The sequence below is a fragment of the Corylus avellana genome, chromosome ca7 (genome assembly GCF_901000735.1).
Source record: "Corylus avellana chromosome ca7, CavTom2PMs-1.0".
NCBI lineage: Eukaryota > Viridiplantae > Streptophyta > Magnoliopsida > Fagales > Betulaceae > Corylus > Corylus avellana.
Genome location: NC_081547.1, coordinates 26,134,555 through 26,148,556, shown reverse-complemented (window position 1 = coordinate 26,148,556; position 14,002 = coordinate 26,134,555). Strand labels below are relative to the sequence as shown.

Below are 14,002 nucleotides of genomic sequence, written 5' to 3'. Positions count from 1 at the left end.
CCCTCGTTTTGGTCAAAGAGGGTGGCCCGACCACCCCCTGCGTTATATATATATATAATTTGATTTTTTTTTTTTTAAAAAAAAAAATATTGTAAGTGACACATGTCATATTATGACTGGTGATAGTGTACACATTAATATATTCTATTCACTATTTTAAAGGAATGCACCTAATTTATTATTAGTATTATTATTATTATTATTATTATTTTGCTTATCATAAAAAAATGCTTAATTACTAGCAGCAGATGCCCTATATGTCATTCCCTTATTTATATTTATGAAATTTTTTTTAAAAAAACCACATAAAACTTACTCACATCAGATTCCCTACATTTAATTAACCCTCAAATGTTGCTACAGCGTTTCTCAATGTGTAGCTGTGTAGGGAACCAAAAGTAGTTCCATATACATTATTTTATTATAAACATTTATCTTTCCTCTCTCATCTTTCATATTTTTGTCTTTAATTGGGGATTGCATTGTGATTTTGAGAAAAAAAGTGAGGGTATATAAGGAACTTGTATTTTATAAATAAATAATATTTTAATGGTATAAGAAAAAAGTAAGGGAAGCTATTATGGAATATATTTTCATAGGGAACCACAAAATAGTTTTGTATCATAAATTTAGGGAAAATCAAAGGGAAGCTGTTGCTAGTGATCTTAGGGGTGTACAAACAGAGCAGTTATAACCGTTCCGCAACCACTAGCCGCATAACTGCTTTGGTAGGAGGTTATGTAAAATCGCTAACCACATACCCTTATATATAATAATATCAATACATATTATATATTTTATATTAATAATATAACATTAAAACGACGTTGTTTTGGTGTTAAACACCAAAATGGTGTCGTTTTAAATACGAGTTAAGGATAGGGTTTCATCATATTCATTATTTTTTTGGAACACTTTGACCTAAAACTACTTAAAATAAGCCTAAAACATAGGCACAATGAAGGCCCAAAACACCTCAAAAATAGGGCTGAGCAAATTACCGATTAACCGACTTTCGACCGATTTCGACTGACACCGACCGTTACCGACTAGATGGTGGACAATAGGCGGCATGATTTTTTTTATTCCGAATTTTTCGGTTCAGTAGGAGGAAGAGGTTTTTTAATCGAACCGACTTTACCGACCGACTTTCGACCAACTTTACCGACAAATTTGCCACTTTTCCACATGCCGACATTATCGACACCGACTTTACAGACCGCATTTGGTTTGAAATGCGAAATAAAATAAAATTTGACGGAATAAGTCGGTGAAATAACCGACTTTACCGACATTGTCAATTCGAAAGATGAAAATAAATTTTTTTTACCGAAACTGACATTACCGACCGACGCTCAGCCCTGCTAAAAAAGCCCCAAAGACCTTATAAAAAAAAAACAGTTATAAAACCATCGATTATTGGTTTGAATAGCCGCTAACAGCCTAGGCGAAACGGTTGCAATTATTAAAATCTAATAACTGCCTTATGCGGTTGTGATTAGTGATTTTAGTCAATAACCGCTAAGTCCGCAAGGTTGGCAACCATTAGTAGACTCCTAGTATTTGTCAAAAGGAAAAAAAAAAAAAAATTAAAAAAAAAGATAAAAAAGAAGACAGACAGAGCTGTGAATAGCCTGTGATGTACATCTTTCCAAAGTCTTAGGATTCTTAACCAGGAGGTGTAGCTAAGCTCCTTTGGAATCCAGTCATTATATGCCACATGGAAGAAAGAGAAGCCAATTCAACTTGTAAAACGTAGATAGCGGAAACGTGTTGTAACGCCATTTGACCGTCACTTTTTCGTTTGTAAAACAACAAAAGTCCCCCACTTTCACTTGCTCAAGAAAATTTAACAGAGCTGTAAGTGCCGACCAATCACTGGAAAGTGAGAAAGGACAAGGCCGCATTATATTCGGGCTGTGTGTTTTTTTAGATCTCTCCCTCTCTCTCTCATCAGAAGGGACACCCACCTTTGCCCACTATCTCTTCCTCCGGACCTTTTTTTCACCTTCTAAACCCCAAACCCTCTCATCGTTCCCTCGTAGAAAGATCTGACTCAGGTACTCTTAACAATCTTAATCCATCACTATCTTTTTCCAATAGTTAAAAAGTAATTTTGGGTTTGATTTTATTTGTGTTATGCTTTACACGGTGTATCATCTTTCTTGATTGTATTTAGGGCTTATCAGTTTTGGGCACTATTTTTCGAATTTTATTGTTAGGGAAGCTGTCTTTGATGGTTTTGAGATTTACCCAGATACTGTTTCTATGGATGAGAACAAGGTCAAGGATGTTTGTGCAGGTAGTGTTTCTGAGTCTACTACTGTGATAGTTAGCGAGCATGTAGCTGGCGACGCCCAAACCCCAGTTGAGGGGTCTATCTCTCAGGGCGTTGAGAGAGTAGAGGATGGTGGGGGTTGTAATGGGGACGATATTATGGTGGAGGTTTTGGGTTCTGATGTGTATGTTGATGGTATTTGTACTCATGGGGAAGTTGGGCGTGGTGGGTCCGTTGAGGATGAGGCAGGGTTAGAGGGAGAAGTTAAATCTTTGGAGGGAGATGTTAAATCTTTGGGCGGAGATGGTGTAGTTAGTGAATTGGGTTTGCGGGAAATTGGAGTTTCAGCCGGTGAAGCATCCAATCTTGGAAGCCAGATTGGGGTTGAGGGTTCTTCAGGGGTTGTGGAGTTGCGGGAGGAACGAACAAAAGTTGTCATGGTGGAGGAGGTTGGGGTTGTGGTGAGGGAGGAGGGGAGTACAGAGGGAGGAGCGGCCCAGGGGGCAGTGGAGAGAGGGATGGAAGTGGTTGGTGTTGGTAGTGGAAATGGTGGTGTGATACCAGGGGAAACCGGTGTTTTGGATGCTGAGGCACGGAGTGTGGAGGGAGGAGAAGCCCAGGGGGCTGGGGAGAGAGGGATGGAAGTGGTTGGTGTTGGTAGTGGAAATGATGATGTGACACCAGGGGAAGCAGGGATTTTGGATGGTGAGGCACGGAGTGTGGGAAGTGGTAATGAGTTTGGTGGTTCTTTGGCGGTTGTGGGTTCCATTTGTGGAGAAACCCATGTTGTTCACGTGGAGGAGGTTGCAGTAGTTGCCAGGGAGGAGGGTTTGGAGCAAGAAATGGCTGAGATGGGTGCAGAGAGAGCTAGGGAAGTGACTGGTGGTGGGGTTGATGAAATTGAGTGTAGTAATTCACAGGAAGTTGGGGCTTTGGATGATAAAGCAAGGAATACTTTAATGGAAAATGGGGTAGGAGATTCTTCTGTGGTCATGGGTTCCTTGGGTGTTGAAACCCAAGTTCTTAAAGAAGATGCCATGATGGAAAATGTGGAAGATTTAGAGAGACGAGTGGTTGTGGAGGGTGCTGAGCATGGTAGAAAATTGGCTGATAATGGAGGGGATGCAGCCATTGATTCGAAGACACAAAATGTTGGTGTTGTAGATGATGAAGCTTGGAATCCTGGAATCAATGCTATGGCTGTGTGTGCTACGCCAATTGTAGAAAATTCAATACAGACCCAAGTTGTTGAGGAAAAATCTCCAGTGATGGTCAACGAGGAGGGAATGTATCCCAAAGTTGTTGATTCTGGCAGTAGTACCTTGGAGGGGGTTGTTTCTATTTCGGGGAGAGAACAAAGTTTAATGGTAGAGGCTACTTTTGAAGGAACAAAAAAAGTTGTTGCAAATACCAAATCATTGGATGAAGAAAGCAAAGTTGCTGCTACCGGGGAAGTTGCAGGAATGGATAAAGGGGATACTTTGTGTTCCAAAGTTGAAGGAATGGAGACTGGTGCTATGGATGAAAACCCTACTTGTTCAATGGAAGAACAGTGGGAAAAGGTTGAGAAAGTGGGTGAGAGCTCCAAAAATCACGGTGATGCCTCATGTCTGCCAAATCAAGCAATTGTTGAAGGTAATAATACAGTAATGGATGACAAGGATCCTTTGAACACTGAATCAGACCAGCATTTAAAGCTTGAAGAATGCTTAGACAAAAGCATGGCTCATGATCCTTCTCAGGTTAATTCAAATATAGGGCAAGATATGGAAGTTGACAAACAAGTTATTGATGCTGAACTGGTTAATTCAAATATAGGGCAAGAGATGGAAGTTGACAAACAAGTTATTGATGCTGAACCAGTTTGTTTGCGTGGAGGGCTGGAAAAAGTTGAAGAACAGTCGGTAAAGGTTGAGACAGTTTGTCTGAGCACTGCAAGTCACAGTCATGTATGTGGAGATTCAACATCAAACCAAGTAGGTATTGTTGGGGAAGCTGCAGCTGGGCATGACAAGGTTCTTTCAGATTCAAATGTTGAGGTTCCAGAAACTATTGATAGGGATGGGATATCGTCTTGCTTTGGAAATGATGAGAACTTAAATTTTGCGACATGTGGTAGCACACAAAGGGATGCTCAAGTCACCGACCGAAGGCAAACTGCTGTGATGGACCGCGAATCCGATATAGGTTCCGGTAGTGAGGTTCTGGGGTCTGTTGAGAAAGATATACTGTTGGACTCTGAAGAGTGCTTGGAAAAGGGTTTGGCTGGTGATCTATCTCAGATTGATTCCAATATTGGACAAGAGACTGAAGTAAAGAAACTAGTTACAAAAGCTGAATGTTCAGATGCAATGTCCTCGGGCCAGCCAAGTCTAGTAGTTCTTGAAACTGAAGTGGCAGGCGAGGATGGAAATGTTCTAAATCCAAATTTTGAAACAGACACCCAAGTCACTGACACAGTGGAAATTGCTCCTATGGACACTGGGGAGGTTTTGAATTCCAACATTGAAGTATCAGGATCAGTGGAGTCTGAAGAGTGCTTAGAGAAGAGCACAGCTGGTGATCTTGTTCAAATTGATTCAAAAATTGGACCACAGGTTGGAGTTGAAGGACTAGTGATGAAAGCCGAACATGTTGGTTTGCATGGAGGGCAGGACATGGAAGTTGAAGATGACATTACTGATACTGAGCAGTCGAAAGCCGATGAAGAGAAATTTGTTGAACGGGCAGCTCTGAATCATGGAAGTGCAGTTGATGTGCATCAAGCTAGTTATCAGCTGCCATCAGAAAATGAAGATGAATTCTCTGTATCAGATTTAGTATGGGGTAAAGTAAGGAGCCACCCATGGTGGCCTGGGCAGATATTTGATCCTTCGGATTCATCTGAGAAGGCAATGAAACATTATAAAAAGGATTATTTTTTGGTAGCATATTTTGGGGATCGAACGTTTGCCTGGAATGAAGCATCTCAGTTAAAGCCATTTCGAACGCATTTCTCCCATGAAGAGAAGCAGAGCAATTCAGAAACATTTCAGAATGCTGTCGATTGTGCTTTGGAAGAGGTCTCAAGACGTGTAGAGTTTGGGCTAGCATGCTCTTGCATACCAAAAGATGCCTATGAAGAAATTAAATTCCAGATTGTTGAGAATGCTGGGATCCGGCAAGAAGCAAGTACAAGAGAAGGAGTGGATGGATCTGCTAGTGCTAGTTCCTTTGAACCTGATAAATTAATCGAATACATGAAAGCCTTGGCACGGTTCCCATCTGGTGGCGGTGATCGCTTTGAGCTTGTGGTAGCCAAGGCCCAGCTGCGGGCCTTTTATCAATTAAAGGGTTATGGTAGTTTGCCTGAATTCCAAGTTTGTGGACAGTTGTTGGAGAGTGACACAGATGCTTTAGTTTATGAGGACAGAAAGCATTCAAGTGAAGTGTATGAGCATGACACTGCTATTTATAAGGATGATGAGTTAACTTCCTTTAAGCAGGAGATTTTGAAAAGCCAGAACAGCTCTTCTCACAAACGTAAACATAATTTAAAAGATGATGTATTTTACAAAAAGAAAGAAAGAAGATTGTCCGAATTAATGGGTGGGATGTTAGATCCTCCCGATGGTGATAATTGGTCAGATGGGAAGACCACTGGTGCTTCGGTTTCATCATCTGCTGGCAAGAAACGAAAGTCTGTTGATTACCATGATGACTATGTGCCACAAGATGGAAGGAAGACCATTTCCTTTGCAAAGGTTTCTAATACCACTCCGCCTTCCTTCCCCAAGCCATCATTTAAAATTGGTGACTGTATACGGAGAGCTGCAAGCCAATTGACTGGGTCTCCTGCTATCTTGAAAAGTAATAGTGAGAGGTTCCAGAAGCTAGATGGAGGCAATGATGACATAGCTGCTGGGGATGAAGCTGATGTTTCCTTCCAAGATTCTGAGGATGCCCAAAGAGGAAGAATAATTGTTTCAACAGAGTACTCATCATTAGAGGATTTGTTATCACAACTTCAGATAGCAGCACAAGATCCCCTGAGAGGATATGGTTTCTTGAATGTTATTGTTAGTTTCTTCTCTGACTTTAGAAATTCAGTAGCATCAGGACAATATTCTGAAAGAGATTTTTTGGCTATGGACAAAGTTGGTGGTAAAAGAAAAAAATCATCTCATTCTGTTGCTGGGTCACCTGAAACATTTGAATTTGAGGATATGAGTGACACTTACTGGACAGACAGGGTCATCCAAAATGGTTCTGAAGAACCTTCACGTAGAAACAGGAAAAGAGAGTATCAAATTGTCCCTGTTCAACTAGAAAATCCCCTTCAAGTGAGCCGTAGGCCATATTCCAGGAAGCGATATTCGGATGGCAATCATGCTGTGGCAACTGAGAAACCTGCTGGCTATGTGGATGAGAATTCACCAGCTGAGATTGTAATGAACTTCTCTGAGGTGAATTCTGTTCCATCAGAAACAAGCTTGAATAAGACGTTTAGGCGTTTTGGACCACTGAAGGAATCTGAAACAGAAGTTGATCGCGATACAAGCCGTGCTAGAGTGGTTTTTAAGAAGTCTTCCGATGCAGAAGTTGCTTTCAGCAGTGCTGGAAGGTTCAACATTTTTGGGCCAAAGCTGGTAAATTACCAGCTTAGCTATACACCATCCGCTCTGTTTAAAGCTTCTCCAATGGACACAGCCCAGGACCATGAGATGCAACTGGATCTTGCCGTTCTTGAAGTTAATCTAGTGTGAAAGTTTCAGGTATATATTTGCACTTGCATTATGTTTTAATATCAATAATGTTTTGTAATTTTTCTCATGATTGCTTGATTACTACTGGCAGCATTTTCCGTGCTGAAAGAGCAGAAACTAATAATTAATATAGCTGTTTGATATACTAACTTAAGATTTGAGGGAGTATCAGTTGAAGGGGCTAACTTGTGAAGGAGGAATGCTGGAAAAGCACCTAAATAATTCCAACCCTTTCTGTTTTGTTAATGAGACGTGTAGCAAAGTACTTGTAAAAAAGAAGAAACAAAGAAGGATAGACATTCCATGTTTCCAATCCCTAATGCTAGAAAAGGAATGAACATTAACTTTTACGTTTTTACAGCTTGGAACAGAAGTGAAGGGAAAAAGGGTCTCTAACAAATTGGGTGAGTTCTTTTTTATGTAGTTTATCTGTTCTTCTGATTAGGGGCTCTCTTAGGCGTGTATTGCTGGATCCATCCTGAAAGTGTTTAGTGTTTGAGCTGCTCCTAGGGGGTCTTGCTTCCCCCCTCCTCCTCTCCCTCCCTACCCTAGAGGGTGCGTCCTGCTCATTCTCTATGCTTGTGTGCTTGGATTTCTTAGTATTTTAGCTCCTCTGATTCTTGTTTGGTTGCTTGTGTGTCATGGGATGATGTTGTCGACGCTGTCTGAGGAGTTTGGTGTGTGGGTTCTGCTTCGTTGAGTCTGTTAGTTTAACAAAGACCCCCATGGGGAGGTTTTTCTTCGTAGAAGCAAAATCTTTTGAGTTCATTATCGAGCCAAGGGGAAACTCCTTCAGGCTAAGAATAGTGGAATGGGAAGGGTTATCGCTGTTCAATCCTTCTAGGGAGAGAGAGCTTTTTGGTTACTTTTGACGGTCAACGCAATGGCTAGAGTGGAAAACAATGCAGGTTTTTTTGCAAGTTTGGAGATTCTTAGAGAGCCTTCTTAGGTCAGCAGTGCAGTAATCATCATGGGAGCTATATGGCCATTGAAGAGTTCACCAGCAATGGGTGGAGGGGATTTATTCTTATTCCTGATGGCAAGAAGAAATGGGGTTGGTGTGGGTTCGTGGAGGTGCTGCAGTATTTGTTTTCCATTTACTTGCATGAAATGCGCACCTCTGGCTGTTGATTTACACCCATCGAGTCTCACTCAGTTCTTGTGAATCGCACTTTCGCTCAAGTGGTTGCCGGACAGGGTGGCCCGACCACTTCTAATGATAGGGTTGCCGACGGGGCTTCTGTCATGGCTCACCAGAATGTTTGGCTCTTTAGGCACACACAAAGTGCAACATTACAGCCGTCCAGTGCTGCCAATGCCGTTGTTTCTCCTAGTGCTTGAATATTGGTAAAACAAGGCATTAGGGGCAAGAAGGTGGGAGCACTGTATTTTTCTTCGTGGTGGCTACACAATGCGAAAAGAGTACCTTTCTAATACTCTTAAAGGTACTGGCAAAGGAACTCATATAAGTGTTTGTGTAGACGTTAAAGGAAAGCGCTATGTCATTTGGGTAAAAGCTCAAGCTCAAGCTTGAGTGGCTTTGCTTGGGTACCACACGTAAATAATCTTCACAAAACCCCATAGTAGGGTGAGCTTGAGCGAATTGAATGTGATAGTACTGGTGGTGTTTTGGGCCCCAGTGAAATACAAAGGCCCATGTCATTTAAGGACACCTTGCTCTAAGCATCAGGTCCTTCTCTAGGCTCTCACAGCACACGTAAACCCTCTTGCTACCAATGGGCTTCACTTTAGAATTTTATTTTGAGTGGGTTTCAGATTTGTGCCACCCGAAGGCCTGAATTGTAGTGGGTTTCAGCCTGAGTTTATTAACAGGCATGTGGCCCGAGTTGCGTGTCTTGGTGCTTCAAATTTGTGCCACCCTAAGGCTGGAATTGCAGTGGACTTTGACTTATGTTTGTTAACAAGCATGTGGCTCAAGTTGCGTTTCTTGGGACGACTTTCATTTTCGGGTGAGTGGTCCATTTGGACCATTCATGGGTCGACGATGCTCTTCATTGCATTTCATGACCCCTCTATGTAGTTGAATCGTTAATGAAACCTGGTGTAATGTCGGTGTTAGAGCATTTCCAGCAGTGTACCTAAAAGGGAGATATTAGCTACATTTAGTTATTTGTCTTTTTTTTTGCCCCAACTGAATAGCTTCATATTAGGTATTATACCTTAACTACTACAGTGAATAGCTTCATATTGCTATTCACTGTAGCACACTAGATTGTTGAATATAATATTATTTTCACATTATTTTCTCTCTCTTCTCTCTCTCTTCTCTCTCTCCCTCAACGTTTCTCTCTCTTCTCTATTCTCTTTTCATGAATTTATGATACAAATTCAAGTCTTTTGAATCACTAAAAACTCCCCAAAAAAAATGAATAGCATGCATATAATTGACAAACTAAAAATAGAAAAATAAAAATAAATAAAAATAACGCACAGGTATGCTACGTGAATCAATTCTATTACAATTTATAAGATGATGCAAAAGTGGTCGCGGATCAAAAAAAAAAAAACGAAAGATTAAAAAATAATATTTAATAAAATAAAGAATGAAATAAAGAATCTGTTGGAGTTGGTATTAAAAAATGAGTAGCGAAAATAGAGAATTGTGCTTTTTGATTAGGTAGAATACCTCTTACTACTGGAGATGCTCTTAGTGTCTAAAAACAATAACGAGCATGGTTACAGTCTTGCTGGTGGCTGGGTCTTCTCCATTAGTGATGGACGCCAAGGTTTGTTACCTCCGACACAGCTCCTTTTCTTCTTCCCAAATTCATTCTCTCTCCCAAAAAACAATAGTAGGATTCTCCCATTTTTTGCTTTTTCTAGTGGGGACCCCTGTGAATCTGAGACGAGTGAAAGTTTGCCTTTACCAGAGGATCTGCATGGCCTAGCTTATGTGTTTAATTTTTTTGTGGGAATTGTCGTAGCAGATATTGAGCCCTCCAGCCTAGTTTATGTGGTTCCCTCGTCTTGCCAAGAGGGTGCCCTTTGTATTGTTCTCCAGATCTCCCCTCTCAATTCCTTATCTCTTGTGCGTGGCAACTTGAGAGCTCAAATTTGGTCAAGAGATGTATGTATGGGCTAGAAAAATTCTGGGGGGGTTTCATATGAAGGCTTTGATAGGAGCTTTCAAATTTATTCTCTGTAATTGAAAGCAATTGAATCCAGCCGTAAGGTTATTAACAGAAAGTTGGGCTCCTTCAAAAAAGAGAGGGGGTGGGGTTAGAGGAGTTAGGGAACAGCTATGACTCCAAGAGGAATCCATCCCAACCCCGTACTTCTCGGTATTGTGGCAAGGCTTCTACCCCATTATGAATTTGAAAATTATTAGTTAGAATGTTTGAGGACTAAATGATGCAGGGAAAAGGTTTAACATTGGCAACTTATTGAAAATTTGGAAGCCTGACATAGTGAGTTTGCAAGAAACAAGAGAGCAGATTTCAGCTGGTCTTGTCCCTTTGTGGGGTGCACCTTTCACGGGATGGTCTGTTCTGCCTGCCTCGGGGTATTCTTTTGATGTGGGATAAATGTGTAGTAGAATGCATTGAAGGGGTGGTGGGCACTTTCTCTATCTCATGCAAATTCAAATCTTATTGGACCAGTTTGTTTGGGATTTTTTGGTAGTTATCAGGGGTTTTCAGTTGGTGAGAAGTTCCTTGGTGCATTGGGGGAGAACTTCAATGTTACTTGCTTCCCAAACAAAAGGTTGGAACAACTCGGTTAACCTGTGCCATGAAGGAATTTTCAGATTTCATTTCAAAGCAATGGTTGATGGATATTCTGCTGGCTGGAGATTTTTTTCACTTGGTCTAATAACTAAAACCTGCCCTCTATGTCCAGGATTATAGATTTCCAGTTCCTGGAGATTGGGAAGAGTATTTCCCAGACCTGATCCAGCATCGTCTTCCTCAACCCTTACCAGATCATTTTCTCATATTGCTTGACTGTGGAGATCTGTCTAGAGGATCGCTCTCATTAAAATTTGAGAACATGTGGCTGAACGCAGAAGGTTTTGTAGACATGGTGAAATAATGGTGGGGTTTGTATTAGTTTCTCAGTTTCCTTGTTTTATTTTTGCTAATAAAGTAAAACAGTTGAAAATTGATTTTAAACGATCAAACAAAGAGGTATTAAAAAATGTAGAGGAGAATAAGAGGTTTTTAATGGAGGAGATCCCATCTCTCGATTATTTAGAAGAGGACAGATCTCTTATAGAAGAGAAGAGAGTCAGCAGGGCTAAGGCGAAAGCAGATTTGGAGAATGTTGCCCTTGTGCAAGAAGGAAGTTGGAGACAAAAATCGAAGGAGAATTGGTTAAAGGAAGGGGATCACAATACCCTTTTTTTTACTGCCTTGCCTACTCTCACAGGAGAAACAACTTTATCTCCAGTCTTAACATTGATAGCATTGTTACCTCCTACCAAGAGATCAATGATACAATCATTCAATATTTCAAGAATCTCTTTTATGAAATAGTTCATTGGCACCCTAAATTAGATGGTCTGGAGTTTTCCGATTTAGACTCTTCAGAAGTAGATTGGTTGGAGAGATTGTTTTCAAGAGGAGGAAGTTTTTCATGCATTGCTTAGTATGGATGGTGACAATGCACCGGGCCCGGATGGCTTTGCTATTGCTTTTCTCGGTCATGCTGGGCTATAGTGAATGGTGATCTTGTGTGTGTCTTCCTTGGCGTTCATGAGTATGAGTTGTTTGAGAAGAATTTTAACGCTACTTTCATTGCCCTTATCCCTAAAACGATTGGCCATTTTCGGACAAGGGCAATTGGAAGTGAAGGATTTCAGACCAATTAGCCTGGTGGGGAGTGTATAAAATTTTGGCTGAAGTTGTTGCTATCAGAATGAAACAGGTATTGGGAATAGATGGTAATAGCCTCAGTTCAGTGTCTAGACAGTAGGTTGAAATTAGGAATTCCTGACGTGATTTGCAAGCTGGACATGGAAAAAGCCTGTGATCATGTCAATTGGGAGTTCCTCTTCTATCTTTTGGGGCGTCATAGCTTTGGTACTAAATGGAGGAAATGGATGTTTCTTGTTTCTGCATGGCCCGGTTCTCTATTTTGATTAATGCTAGCCTACATGGTTTCTTTGGCAGCTCCCAAAGTCTTTGCCAAGAGCCTATCTCTTGCCTCGCCTCTCCTTGTCGTGATTGTCATGGAGGCTCGTAGTAAGATGCTTCTAGAGCTGAGCTATGGTTGGGGGTTATTTATTTGGATTTTGGGTGGACATACATAACGCCGCCCCTTGGAAATATCTCACGTTCTTTTTGCAAACAAGTCACTAACGTTTTATTTGCTTGTTAGGTTTAACTGTTCGAGCAGGCATAGGAATAATTTAGCCAGCATAGAGCCTGCACATCCACTCATTCGTCCTGTCCAAATAGTAGAATCTATCTCTTAGCAATTCTTTTTTCGCTAATAACCCCTTCCCAACCAGCTCACCCGGATTATGTGTGATGTAGATCAAGATAATATCTATAATCTGTATCACATTCTCTTGTTTTTTGAGGCGATTTTGGGTATAAGGTTAAATCTTAGTCAATCTGAATTAGTTGCAGTGGGGAGGTACCACATTAGGGAGGGAGAGCTGGTCGATATTCTCAGTTGTACTATATCTTCTCTACCCTTGAAATATTTGGAACCTCCACTGGGTGCTTCTTTAAAGTCGAAAGCTATTTGGTATGTGGAAGTTGAGGAAATAGAAAGAAGATTAGTTAGTTGGAATAGGGTGATCTCCTAACTCTATTCAAGAGTTCGATATCCAGTTTATCTATGTACTTCTTGTCCCGTTTCCCTTTACCAGCTGGTATAGCTAGAAAGATTGGAACGTCTTCAAAGGGACTTTCTTTTAGATGGATTAGGTGGTGAGCCTAAGTTTCATCTAGTGAATTGGAAGACTATCTGCTCCTCAGTTCCTAAGGGAGGTTTGGGAATTAAAAATCTTGTGTTGTTCAATAAAGCTTTACTTGGTAAATGACTTAGAGTTTATTTGGGACTGCGTAAATAGAGCTTTTGTTTATTTAAAAAACAAAAAAAAAAAAAAGCCAAAAAGAGCTTTTTAGAAAAAGCCTCAGTATCTATTAGAATCCGGGTTTCATTAAGGTGGTCCAGGTTGGATTTGAAGCACCAACTTATGAGGCTAGGCGCCTAATTGATTGATGTCTGCCAAATAGATTTTATTATATGTTTGTGTACAGAATGATGGGCAGTAACTACTGAATTCTGCCTTGTTGAGTGAAGGCCTAGCCATGTGCACTCGCATATGATATCTTCTCTTCTACACCTTTTCATATGTTTTTTTTTTTCTTCTTTTTTCTAAATGCTTTCATACCCATTTAAATAAGTTTTTAATATAGGGGAAAGCAGATGGTGAAGAATAGGCAGATGTTCCATCTACTGATGATGATGATAATCATGGTGATGCTGTAGCGGAGAATTTTCTGAATGGGCTGCTGAAGGAGGTAATCAGGCTGTTAATTCATCTGGTTATCTATTCATTTAACTGTTCAGCTTCTTTCTTTTCTTTCTTTTTTTTTTTTTAATTTTTTTTTTTTTTAGCGAAGAGGAGTAATTTTGCTTTGTTCTGTAATCTTACGTGATTCCCTTAGTCCATGTACAGCAATGTAATTGACCCTTTTTAAATGGTTGTTATCCTTGGCGGCTATAAGATTTGGGTATTGGCTCATCTTCTCCTGTTATTTATCATTTATGTATCATTCTATGTAATACAATCTTCAGTCTCAAAACAATGGTGGAGGGAGGGAGGGAGGGAGGGAGGGATTCTCGGATTTTTCATGGAGCTTTAGCTTTTCTTGCGTTGGCATTGCTTTGCAATAATTGAAGCTTGGGTTGGACTTATGATCTTATCTATCAAAATAGCATCAGTCCTTAGAGCATGCGAGAATCACATTGTTTAAGGACACGTCAATTTAATAGATTGGGTTGG

The 14,002-nt window shown here is 40.6% G+C and overlaps 1 protein-coding gene across 2 annotated transcripts; it reads left to right on the top strand.

The window, feature by feature from the left end:
• The first annotated feature begins 1,921 nt into the window (after nucleotides 1-1,921).
• Nucleotides 1,922-13,741, top strand: LOC132187973 (uncharacterized). Of its 2 annotated transcripts, none has more exons than XM_059602394.1 (3): nucleotides 1,922-2,060; nucleotides 2,180-7,032; nucleotides 13,413-13,741. In XM_059602394.1, the coding sequence occupies exon 2, from the start codon at nucleotides 2,269-2,271 to the stop codon at nucleotides 7,021-7,023; it is 4,755 nt and encodes a 1,584-aa protein (XP_059458377.1). In that variant the 5' UTR covers nucleotides 1,922-2,060; nucleotides 2,180-2,268; the 3' UTR covers nucleotides 7,024-7,032; nucleotides 13,413-13,741. The 2 variants fall into 2 exon arrangements, with proteins under 2 accessions (XP_059458377.1, XP_059458378.1); XM_059602395.1 differs by having other exon boundaries at nucleotides 1,923-2,060; nucleotides 2,303-7,032.
• The last annotated feature ends 261 nt before the right edge of the window (nucleotides 13,742-14,002 follow it).

What these genes read in the sequence shown, in the direction of transcription:
- LOC132187973 (XM_059602394.1), top strand. Translation starts at nt 2,269, where the DNA reads ATGGATGAGAACAAGGTCAAGGATGTTTGTGCAGGTAGTGTTTCTGAG.